Raw genomic sequence first — 12763 nt, 5'->3', positions numbered from 1 at the left:
AGTGAGGGGGGCCTGGATTAAAATGGAGTAGTTTATCAGACAATATAATAGAAAAAGTTTATGCTATGGAAAATACTACTCTAGCAATGTATAAAAATGTAGGACAGATCTTGACATTATTCATTTGTTTATCATCGCTATGAGAAAAAAGGCAATTTGTTTATTTGTGGTACGAATGCATAGGAGAGTACTTCAAATACTTGTTTACCCAACAAATTAGAGAATATTCAGTGGTTCCTGAAACCAGTGTTTTTTAAAAAACAAATAGGAATAGTTTGTGAAGCTCTTAATTTACTTTTCAGAGTAGTGTCAGTGAAGGTCGGTATTGCCGTAGCTTGGTATTTAAAAGCATATTCAGCCAATAACATAGAGGCAAATAAAGCAATGTGAATGTTTGAATAGTCTACACTAGTGAGGTAGGGAAATTTAGATGATGAAATGCCATTTAGTGTTGGTAATTGACTGGACTAACTCATTTGTTCAAACTCTAGACTTGTGGAACTTTGTAAATGTGTTTGAATTTAGTGTATGTTTTTATCATAATGTCATACTGTAATTGTGTATCCTTATAGGCATGCTTTAAGTTGTTGGGAGTGTTTTTAAAAAGTTTCACTATTTTAAAGAATGCAGTCACTTGTATTGTGTTGGGCTTACATTTAGTGGCAACCTCCTTTTAGAAAGCTATTTCTATAACGTTTTTAGTACAAGCACACACTCTCTAATAAGCTGTCTCACTCCAATTTAAGCATGGCCACCGTCCTGGCTTTTTGTCAGAATTAGCTCTAAGTACATCAATAATCTGATCTAAGACTGGGGTTTGACTGTTGGAGTGTGAAATGTATATAGCATTTAAGGAAAGGGTGTCTGTTCATGTCATAGTCTCACCCAATAAGACTTGCTTCTGGTTAAGGATAACAGGCAGTCATCCTTGCTGCAAGTTTTTAGTTAAAACTATGTTTTCAAATTAGGAAATCCTGCACTATTAGACCACAAATTGTGGTACAGCCACGGCATTCTGTTGAATCTTGTGTTGTAAAGTTAGAAAGAATTTTAATTGAGAACCATCTTTTCAAGATGCAAATAGAGATGCTAATGTGATCTTTTAGTGGATGTGAAGTTGTAGAGACTGATTTTATTGTTATTTCTTTTTCCAGGTGTCTGATGGAAAATAATTGATTCTGGCCTTCGCTATGGAAAAGTCATGGAAGTTTTGGGCATATGCTGAACGATGGCTGTTTTTGTTAGCTTCCTGGTCATGGGCTCTATGCCGGGTGTCTCTGTTACCTTTGATATTAACATTTAATATGTATGGAGGCATACTTTTACTTTTATTAATATTTCTATCTATTGCTGGTATCCTGTACAAGTTCCAAGATGTGCTGCTCTATTTCCCTGAACAGCCCTCTTCATCGCGCCTCTATGTTCCTATGCCTACTGGTATACCCCATGAAAACATCTTCATTAAGACTAAAGATGGTATAATTCTCAACCTTCTTCTGTTAAGATATGTTGGAGACAACCCGGGTCACACTCCAACTGTTATATATTTTCATGGCAACGCCGGAAACATCGGGCATAGATTACCAAATGCTTTGCTGATGTTGGTAAACCTAAAAGTTAATCTGCTTCTAGTGGATTATAGAGGTTATGGGAAAAGTGATGGCGAAGCTAGTGAAGAAGGACTCTACCTTGATGCTGAAGCTGTGCTAGATTATATGATGACTCGGCCAGACATTGACAAAACAAAAATTATCCTTTTTGGACGTTCCTTGGGTGGAGCTGTGGCTGTTCATCTAGCCTCTGGAAACTCCCACAGGATTGCTGCTGTAATGATAGAGAATACCTTCCTCAGCATCCCCCACATGGCCAGTACCTTGTTTTCTTTCTTTCCAATGAGATATCTTCCTTTATGGTGCTACAAAAATAAGTTCTTGTCATATCGAAAAATCTTGCAGTGCAGAATGCCTTCCCTTTTCATTTCTGGACTGTCGGACCAGCTAATTCCTCCAGTAATGATGAAGCAGCTCTATGAACTGTCCCCATCTCGGACTAAGAGGCTGGCAATATTCCCTGATGGAACTCACAATGACACTTGGCAGTGCCAGGGCTACTTCACTGCTCTGGAACAATTTATCAAGGAAGTAACAAGCAACCAGTGTCCTGAGGAAATGGCAAAGACATCATCAAATGTAACAATAATATAAATGTTAGCGTTCTTATTTTTTTTCCATTGATAACTGTGCTTTGAGTTTTCGAAAACAGTAAATTAATTATATGTTGAAACTGTTTTTTTTTTCTTCAGTCAAAGGAAATGAAAGTTTTCAAACTGTTTTAAATTATGTCTGCTGAAAATCCAAACGTTTGTTTCTGCAGTTTGTTGGTCGTGTGCACAACTGTTCTGATTTTTACCATACATGATTTTGATATCTGTAGGCCTTGATGTTGTTTTCACAAATGATGGTGTCTGGTCTGAAAAGTTATCTGCAAAGAAGTGCAATCTGGTAAATTGGAACACCTGTTAATGTGAGTTGACAATTAGGCAATAGGTAATCGTCCAATAGGATCTGTTTAGCTTTGGAAGTTTGAACGGTTGGTGAAAGCCAAAAAATACCCACAAAGTTAGAATTCTCCTGTGGTTAAATATTTAAAGATTATATGCATGGCAGTATTTTGTTCATTGCAGCGTGCTACCAAATTAAAGTTTATATAGCTCCCTATAGGAGATAAATTCCACTGTAATGCTAAATTGTAAGGGCCTGTCAGTATTGTTCAATGAGTGCTCATCTGAACGAAACTTTTACCTGCACATTGTTTTCCAGCTGGTCACTGCAAAGTAGTTTGCCTACTGTAAATTCGATTAGCAGCATGTAGTTAGTTGAAATAGTTTTTGGGTAGCATGTCAAAATGGCAGAACTTTGAGGGATATTTTTTATTTGCATAAAATTTATTTTGTGCAGTAACCATAAGAGTCCTGATAAAGTGTTGGTAGCACATTTCCTGTGCAATAAGGGCTTCTGATGCTCACTTCTGTCAATAACTTTCATTGTTTTATTTCTTGTTTATATTGTCTAACTTTTTAAGGGGGTTGTTGGACAGGAGCCGAATGATTAAACGTGGTATTACTGCTCTTCTGTCCAAATGTTCGCCATACAACGGTTTAAGCAAAATACGTTTCTTCCTCCATTTGCCAACTGGACGTTTTAGGTGTGTTCTTTCGAACTTGTTCTACATTGCTGTTTTACTACTTTATCGCATGTATTCTGGGATCTGATAATCAAACTCTCTCTAAAGCTGTGAAATGTCTACATTCACAAATTGCTTATCAATATGTGTAAATAAGGAACAGATGAGCCCGCAATACCAGCAATTTAGAAAAATGTTTAAAATAAAGACGAACCTTTAACTCTCTTTTTCCTGGTTTTTGCAAAGCAGTAAACCTTACAATACAGAAATCTAGGACACCTTTTCAAATTAAATGAGACACATTTATAGAAAGTGATATGCATTTTAAGTGGACATGCTCGAAGGTGGGGCTCCTCAAATGTATTTCACTTTGAAATTGATAAGAGACCTCGGATCTATCAAAGCAATAGCTATTTTCACAAGAGATACCCAATTTGCTCGGTGCACAACAGTAGCAGAAATAAAGCTTTTAAATGTATACAGCCAACAAAATAGGTAATGCTTACAGAATGTGCAGACAGTATGACTGACCATATTTACCAAAGCCTTAAAAACAAGGTATGTGAACATCTGAGTTTTCTCGTATATTTCGCTGTTATAGAGTCTGCCACTTAGTATTAAATTAGACTATTCACCTGCTTCAAATCTGATTGTAGTGGTTGTCTTGGGATATCGTTACCCCGACACCCACTGTCTTGCTTGCCACCTCTCTTCTAAATGTGCAATATTCAGTCTATTGTTCTATTTTTACCTTACCAGCTTTAACACCTTTTGTGAGTTTAGAGAAATAGTTCAGGTCTATAGTTAGGGAAGTGCACCATGTTGCTAGTGCCCTACATGTAACTTTGATTTGACGTTTTCCTCAAGTTTAGGCCGGCCTGCCTTCAAAATAGTTGAGTTTCACCTCGAGCTCAATACATTTTGTCTGATTTGTTACCCGACTGGTGCAGCCATTTTATATCCATAGGTGCAGTAGTTAATGATCCGAGTATCTCTTATTAAATTTAAGAGATAACATTTGATCCCACACCTTCCTCTCTTTTCCTACCCTTTCTTCCTCACAATCTCCAATCAGCCTTTTATTGTCTGTGGAGTTTTTTTCCTGGTATTTAATGCCTCATAGCCTAATCATTGTTTTTAGAACACCACGATTATGCTGTTCTCTGAACAACGCGGTCTGGGTAGTGCATTTTGAGTTATTTATTGTTTTAGTTCCAAAACCTTCTTCTAATACATTGCAGTGTTCTGCAGCTGCCAGACTGGGTATAGAAACTTGAAAGAATTTCACAGCACTAGCAGGTGGTGCTACATTGTCTTGGTCCCTCCACAGACTTAATGAACAGAGCCATACAAAACGCCACACTTCAGGCTGACATAAGTTCTCAACTTTTTTACTTATATCCTCTGAGGCGGTAATCAGACTGACCTAATTAAAGAACAAAAGTGTGCAAATATGAGAAATAATCTTTGTGCCTTATCAAAATAATCTGCATGGCCTCTAAGTATGGGGAGGTGAGTATGCAGTGAACAATCTGCAGATGGATAAGAGTATCCACCACAATGATTATTATAGAAGGTAAGTAACTTATAATTCAGATTGATGCTCTCACCTGCAGATGAGTTACTTTTTGTATAAGCACCCTAGAAGTATTACCAGATACTGGGTATTTGAATAAAAAAATTCCAAAACAAGCTTGCATTATGAATGTGGCAAAATGATCTTTGCAGAGTTAGTATTTAAGGCACTAGTGTCTAGTTAAGGTGGTCCAAAAGCCATCTTGCAGCCTGACAAATGTCCAGAACAGCAGCACCTTTGGACAATGCTACGAAAAAGTCACTTTTTTGCTGGTAGAATGCACCCTGCCACCTTTACGTTCCTTTTTGGCAAATGCTATCCAGTAGGAAATCTCCTGCTTCTAAATTGCCATGCTCTTTTTGTGTCTTGAAATACCCATGAACAGCTAGTCATACATAGTGTTACATGGGTCTGTCAAGTGTAAATGATCCGGTCTTATTGCTGTTTCAAGCAATGCAGCCACTGCTTACCCTTATTAGGATGCAGATGAGGCATGAAGACCGGAAGGGGTTATACTCTGATCTGCTTGAAAGTGTGAAACCATCTTTGGCAAAAGAGAAGCCCAAATCTGTAGCACAAACTTGTCCAAAATGAGGCAGAACAGAGGTAGAGGAGTGAAAGTTTGCAGTTTGCTCGGCCTCCTAGCTGCGGTAATAGCGAGAAGAAAGAATGTAGTGACTGGCCTCAAAGAGCAGTTGTCCATAGACTCAAAGAGTACCTCTATTTAAGCATAAGCAATAGTTCTCAGCAATGCAAGAGCTATAGGCTTTGTCAATGTCTTTTAGCAATGTTGTATAGCAGCGCCATAGTGCATATTTCAGACATGTTGAACAGCAGCCCTGCTGCTATACATCATGGCTAAAAGACATTGACAACGGCAATAGCTCTTGCGAGGTGTATTGGCTTTTTTAATTCTGGTTACTCAGTGTCCCGGCTTATTATGGTAGAGCCCAAATCAACAGGGTTACACAGCCCCCCACAAACCTCTGCCACACAGCATCTCTTGCTGATCATAACTGATACAGTACTGCTTATAATGCACCCTTACTCTTCCGTTCAAAACATAGTATGGTAGGAGGAGCCTACTGTCATGGAAAACGCAAAGGGGAAGCATAGAGGCTGCGCAGCGAATGGCACTCCGCAATATAAAAACATCAAGATGTCAAGACAAGCTTGCTTGCCTCTCTTCCTTACCACTGAAGACAGGCTTATCAAAACAGAGCATGATTCACTTGAAATGAATGAAATACAGCAAGGGAAGTCGTCACCTGCTCGTGACAGGAGACTGCTTCGGAAAAACAGAAAAAACACGCCTCAGCAGAGAGCACACGATTTGAAGCTGATTCCTAATTAATTAATTTTTACTGTCTAGTTTCCCAATCTCGGAGCCAGGACACCTGATTGATGGATATATATCTAAATCAGTTATCTGATTGTACTAAATACAATGTGGTATCAAAGAGTGATTATGAGGCAGCAAATAAGGAAGTGATGGAGAAATTGACTGGGTGGCGGGACCAGAGAATACCTGTTTTTGCACTGTTTTTGCACTGTAAAGATCCCAAAATCCCCATCTTATATCTCTTGCCCAAAATACACAAAAATGCCACTGTACCACCAGGGAGACGTAAGTCATCTCAAAGCAGCTCCCTAGAAAATATGTCTCAATATGTAGACCACTTTCTTCAGCCCCTTGTACAAGGACTGCCTGCATATGTTAAAGATACTAGTGATTTTTTTAACAAAATTAAGGACATTGAGTGGAAACAAGGATACTTGCTTGTGAGTATCGATGTGTGTAGCTTGCATCCCACAAAATTAAGGAGTAGATGCTTGCAGACATTTCCTTAAAGGAAGGTCATTATCATTTCTCTTGCATACAGAAATGATTCTGGAAATGATATCGATCTGTCTGAAAAATAATTTTTTCCTTTTCAATAAAGTTTTGTACAAACAGACCCAGGGGACGGCAATGGGAACCTGCTTCGCCCCCAGCTTTGCAAGTCTATACCTCGGTTGGTGGGAGGAGCAGGTTGTCCGGAACATCAGTCAATACCATGACCATGTCGTCCTCTGGGCTCGATACATTGATGACATTTTCTGTATTTGGGATGGAAACCAAGTACAGGCAGATGAATTTGCCCAAACTAAATCAAAACTGCTTTGATCTACAATTTACCTGTGAGACAAGAGAAGACAGGATTGAGTTTTTAGCTCTGAAACTAAAAATTGTGAATAATAAAATCTGTAGTAAGTTGCACAGAAAGAAAACAGCTGGTAACAGTTTACTACAAGCACAAAGTTGTCATCCCAAAAATCTCATAAACAGCATCCCCTTTGGGGAATTTTTTGCGTGCAAAACGCAACTGCAGTACAGAGGATGACTATAGTAGAGAAGAGCTAGTCCTGTCACAAAGATTTAGGGATCGAGGTTACAGTCTAACCATCATCAAGTCAGCTGTTGACAAAGTGGCGAAGTTACAAAGAGAAGAACTTTTTATGGAGAAGGAACCCGAACCAATGAACAATCAGCTTAGGTTTATTACCACGTACCATAACCAGTCTTGGGAGGTACCGAAAAGCTTGACGAAATTTTGGTAGATTCTCAAAACATGATGATGATTTAAGCAACAACATCAGTGTATATCCTTCATTGACCTTTAGAAAAAATAGATCATTGAAGGATGCTTTGATGACTAGCAGTATTAAGGAACCTAAGAAGCTTAATCCTATACAAGGATTCTTCACTTGTACTAAGTGTAAACCATGTAGACCCAGCCAGAACTGTAAAACGGTTAAAATATGTAGAGAAAAAGCACCTTTAAAGATTATGAGACACTTTTCATGTGATACAGATTTTGCAGTTTATGCACTAAAATGCCCCTGCGATCTATATTATATTAGAAGCACTATTAACAAGGTCAAACTGTGCATCCTGGAACATTTACGTGCGATCACCAAAAATGATAAACAATATCCGGTCGCTCGCCATTTCAGTGTTAAATATAATCAGAATCAAAATCTTCTAAAGTTCTGTGTGCTGGATTCGATCCCACTAAGAGAAAGGGGAGGGAACCGCACTCTTGAATTGAGAAAACTGGAATCTAGATTGATTATAAAGTACAATACAATGAGTCCCTGGGGTCTGAATCAGGATGAAGAGATGTCGATACATTTGAGATAATTTGAACAGTTCTGAGTTGCTCCCGTTCGTTACTGCCTTTCTTTTAATACGTTTTTAACAAGTTTTGGTTATGGTTTTTAAAAAATTTAAGGAGTTCTTATGTTTTGTAACATGAGCTGTATTTGGTTTTTGTTGCAAAAATGAAGAAAAAATAATTTGGAGTTGTGGCTGATTCCATAAAAAGGACAATGATATTTAGCTCACTGGAGCTTGATTATCATCTATCAACTATGGGTACAACATTTTTTATATCTATAATAGAAAGGAGAGTAAATTACCAATAATGCCTATAATGTTGGGCTAGTAACTCTTTCATGTTTATATTTAATGATACACTTTTCTTTTAACCATTGGGTTGAAAGACGTAATATTTTCACCATAATAATTTGTCTATAAATTATACCCTTATATATTTTTTGGAATGTTAAGCAACCATGAACAATTTGTAAATGCCGTAAAACCTCTTTCACATAGTATGTTTACTATGTTTATTTTTCCAAACTGAAAAGAAGCCTACACCTTTAAATATTTGTACTGCACTTGTGCAACTTACCCGTGAACAGAAGACTACACCTTTAAATGTTTGTACTGCACTTGTGCAACTTACTCGTGAACAAGCAGTGAGGTAACTGTGAAACGCGTTGGACACCCGTTGCAATAAAGACCGTCTATTTGCTTTGAGGCCACGGCTCCAGAGAGTTTTATTGCTCGTGAAACTGTATCCTTGTTTGGATATATATATATATATATATATATATATATATATATATATATATATATATATATACACACACATATATACACACATATATACATATATATATATATATATATATATCATCTTTATACTATTCAAACTCAATTGTTCAACCACAGTGGGTTTAAATTTATATTCAGTCCGATATTTTAGCCCGAACAATGGTGTTGCAATCACGCTCAAGTGAGCTAATATCATTGTGTTCATATAGAATTGACCACACTCTTCAGATTCTTCATTTCTGCAACAAAATCAAATATAATATGTGTTACAAAACTTCTGAACTCCTATTTAAAACATAAACAAAAACTTGTTAAAAACTTTAAAAGAACAGTTACAAAAGGGTATAACTATGGACTATTTCTTTCATCTCAGGTGTATCGACATCTCCTCATCAAGGTTCAAACCGAAGGGACTCGTGTATTCAATTTAATAATCATTTTTGATTCAAGTTTCCTTAGTTCTAGTGTGCGGTTCCCACCTCTTTCTCTTGGTGGTATCGAATCCAGTACACAGAACTTCAGGAGATTTTGGTTCTGGTTGTGTTTGGCACTGAAATGGCGGGCAACAGGGTATTGTTTATCATTTTTAGAAATCGCACGTAGGTGCTCAAGAATACGCAACTTGACCCGGTTGATGGTGGTACTCCCAATGTAAAACAAATTGCAGGGGCACTTCAGTGCATACACTGCATATTCAGTATCACAGGTAAAGTGTCGCATGATCTTGAACACTGCTTTGTCATTACATAATTTTACCGTCTTACAGTTTTGACTATACCTGCATGCTTTGCACTTTGTACAGGTGAAAAAACCTTGTATAGGATTCAGTTTTCTGGTCTCCTTAATACTACTTGTCATCAGTTTATCCTTCAATGATTTGTTCCTTCTAAATGTCATCGAAGGATATAACCCAAGGTTATCACTTAAGTCGTCATCTGTTTTAAGGACCTCCCAGAATTTTTTCAAACTTCTTCGTACCTCCCAAGCCTGGTTATGGTATGTAGTTATAAATCTTAACTCATTGTTAGTTTGTTCAGGTTCTTTTATACTAAACAGTTCTTCCCTTTATATTTTACTCACTTTGTCATCTGCTGATTTGATAGTAGCTAAACTGTAGCTTCGATCTTTAAATCCTTCGATCATAACTAGTTCCTCCTTTTCATAATCTTCTTCTGTACTACAGTTGCGTTTCGCACGCAATAGTTCCCCAAAAGGGATGCTGTTGATAAGGTTTTTGGGGTGGCAGCTTTGGGCTTGTAGTAAACTGTTGCCGGCAGTTTTCTTTCTATGTAGCTTACTGCATAATTTATTATTCACAATTTGTGGGTCAAGGTCTAAGAACTCACTTCTCTCTTCACTAGTCTCACTCGTAAATTGTAAATTCAAGCAGTTTTGGTTCAGTGTCTGGACAAATTCATCTGCCTGTGTTTGATTTCCATCCCAGATGCAGAATATGTCGTCAATGTACCGTACCCAGAGGACGAAATGATCATGATAATGACTGATGTTCAGGACAACCTGCTCCTCCCACCAGCCGAGGTATAGACCTGCAAAGCTGAGGGCGAAGCAGGTTCCCCATGCCGTCCCTTGGGTCTGTTTGTATAAAACTTTATTGAAAAGGAAAAAGTTGTTTTACAAACAAACCGTTATCATTTCCAATATAATTTCTGTATGTAGCAGAAATGATAAAGACCGTCCTTTTAGAAAATGTCTACAAGCATCCACTCCTGCTTCTTGTGGGATGCTTGTATGGAGACTACACACGTCCATACTTATAAGCAGGTATCCTTTCTTCCACTCAATTTCCTTAAGCATCCTAAAAAAATCACCAGTATCCTTAACATAAGCGGGCAGCCCTTGTACAAAGGGCTGTAGGAAATGATCTACATATTTTGAAACGTTCTCCAATGAACTGCCTCCAGAAGACACTATAGGTCTCCCTGGTGGCGAAGTGGCATTTTTATGTATTTTGGGCAGGAGGTATAAGATCGGAGTTTTGGGATCTCTACAGTTTAAAAACAGGTATTCGTCTTGTTCCAATACACCCTGGTCCCGCCACCCAGTTAACTTCTCAGTCACTGCCTTGTTAGCTGCCTCATAATCACTTTTAGCCACCACATATTTTGTACAATCAGACAGTTGCTTTAGTCCTTCCTCCAGGTACATCTGTAATTGCCAAACCACCACATTGCCCCCCTTGTCCGCTTTTTTAATCACAATGTCTCTCTGTTCTTCCAAGGTCTTAATGGCATCTCTTTGGTTTTTAGATACATTTTGTTTACATTTAAAGCCTTTCTTTTCGATATTTTTGACTTCCTTAATCATCCCTCTTTCGAAGCAATGTATTGCATCATTATTGATCTGCGGGATCAAGGTGGATTTTGGCTTAAAGTTACTTCCACCGCTCATTTCAATGTCTATTTCCTGATGATATTAACACACTGCATGTGGTTCAGGAATTGGGTAATCCAGAAGCATTTATTGATGATCCCTTTCTGAACTTAATAAATACGGAAATAGATATTGAAATGAGCGGTGGAAGTAACTTTAAGCCAAAATCCACCTTCATCCCGCAGATCAATAATGATGCAATAAATTGCTCATGGGAGATCCCAGGTGTACCTATGCCCTGGGTACCTTAGTACAATATAGTAGGGATTAATAAGCGTACACCAGTAGCCAAATGTGGAGGTACCAAAGTACTAACCAAAGCCATTTTGGGAGAGTGTGTACAGATGCCGGGTTCCTGGTTAGCAGGATCCCCACAAACTACAACCAAAACATACTGACACCAGGCAAAAAGTGGGGGGAACCAAAAAGAAGATAGTATGTATATATATATATATATATATATATATATATATATATGTATATGTCACAAACGCCGCTTGCCTGCTGAACTGCTTGGGGCGGGTGCATCCTTCGTGCAAACGGCAATGCACGTGTAAATATATATATCCAACATAGCTTTTGGCGGACTCCAAACCTCTATACACTTGTCTGTGCTGGTGGAGTGGCACTATTCACCCACGGATGGAAGGTCGTCACATTAAGCTTGGTCCTCTATTCCACAAATGCCATTCCATGCAGGTACACACTCTAAAACTATTTTTCCTTGTCTTTTGTTCCCCTCGTATTTTTCCCTACAGGGTTATCGTTAACCTTCAGGCAATGCATTTTAAGTCCTGATAATGATCCTTTATTTTAAATGGGATCGAAATGCCGTCGACAGTTTATGTAGTTCTCACGCTAGTTTTCCATTGTGTTACCCAACTGTGTTTACTACATGTGGTCAGGTTGGTTAAAATCCAACTCATTACCAGCGTCCCCCTACTTTAGAATTGCCTGCCAATTACCCCCTTGTGTATTGTTCTTGTTTTATCTCTTTTGTGTTATATGTACTGGATACAGGACTGTATCCCACTGTATAATTTTTCACCCTATTTTTCTGAAATATTTCAATTGATTAAATTATTGTCCGGCTGGACAATTTCTCTTGTAGTACACATTGTTGTCTATAAATCATTAAGTGCTCTATCCAATAGTATGATGTGCAATCGCCGGATTGCAAGGGATTAACTTCCATCTCGCTCCTTTCCTGAGTGGGTTTCCTGTTCCCGTATATATCGTTTTATTTGTTGTAATTTAAATTGTGTTAACCGTTTACCTTAGGGCATAGCATGTTCGACCTTGCTCCACTGTATTCAGATGAATACATCAAGAAGATCTGCGAGGGACACTCTCTCTCTTTTCAGACTCCACTGACAACACCCCTTCTAATATTACATCTACACTTCCCAATTAGAGAAATTACGGAAGAAACAAGTACGCCTTCAATTAATGACTGATGCTAAGGCAATACTTAAAAGCAGACATAATCCCCGTTGGACTTCAAGTCCGTAATATTCCCGGTATATTTACCGACAATCCCAAGTACATTCATACCTTTAGTCACATTGGGACTACATGCTCCAGACATTGGCTGGTACTGGGCATTGCAATAGCCACAGAGACCCTCGCAGCCCTTGCCACATGAATTGATACTATTGAGAAGGCACTTC

At 38.3% G+C, this 12763-nt stretch overlaps 1 protein-coding gene across 1 annotated transcript in view; it reads left to right on the top strand.

Annotated features, from left to right (window-relative positions):
- The window catches only part of ABHD13 (abhydrolase domain containing 13), a 92453-nt gene extending 89045 nt beyond the window's left edge, over positions 1–3408 (top strand). The window contains exon 2 of the mRNA XM_086934164.1: positions 1155–3408. Coding sequence (XP_086790290.1) covers positions 1191–2204 — 1014 coding nt within the window. The 5' untranslated portion in view covers positions 1155–1190 and the 3' untranslated portion in view covers positions 2205–3408. The remainder of the gene's footprint in view (positions 1–1154) is intronic.
- The last annotated feature ends 9355 nt before the right edge of the window (positions 3409–12763 follow it).

Source organism: Lissotriton vulgaris, chromosome 8 (assembly GCF_964263255.1).
Source record: "Lissotriton vulgaris chromosome 8, aLisVul1.2, whole genome shotgun sequence".
Lineage (NCBI taxonomy): Eukaryota > Metazoa > Chordata > Amphibia > Caudata > Salamandridae > Lissotriton > Lissotriton vulgaris.
This window is presented reverse-complemented; position numbering and strand designations above follow the sequence as displayed.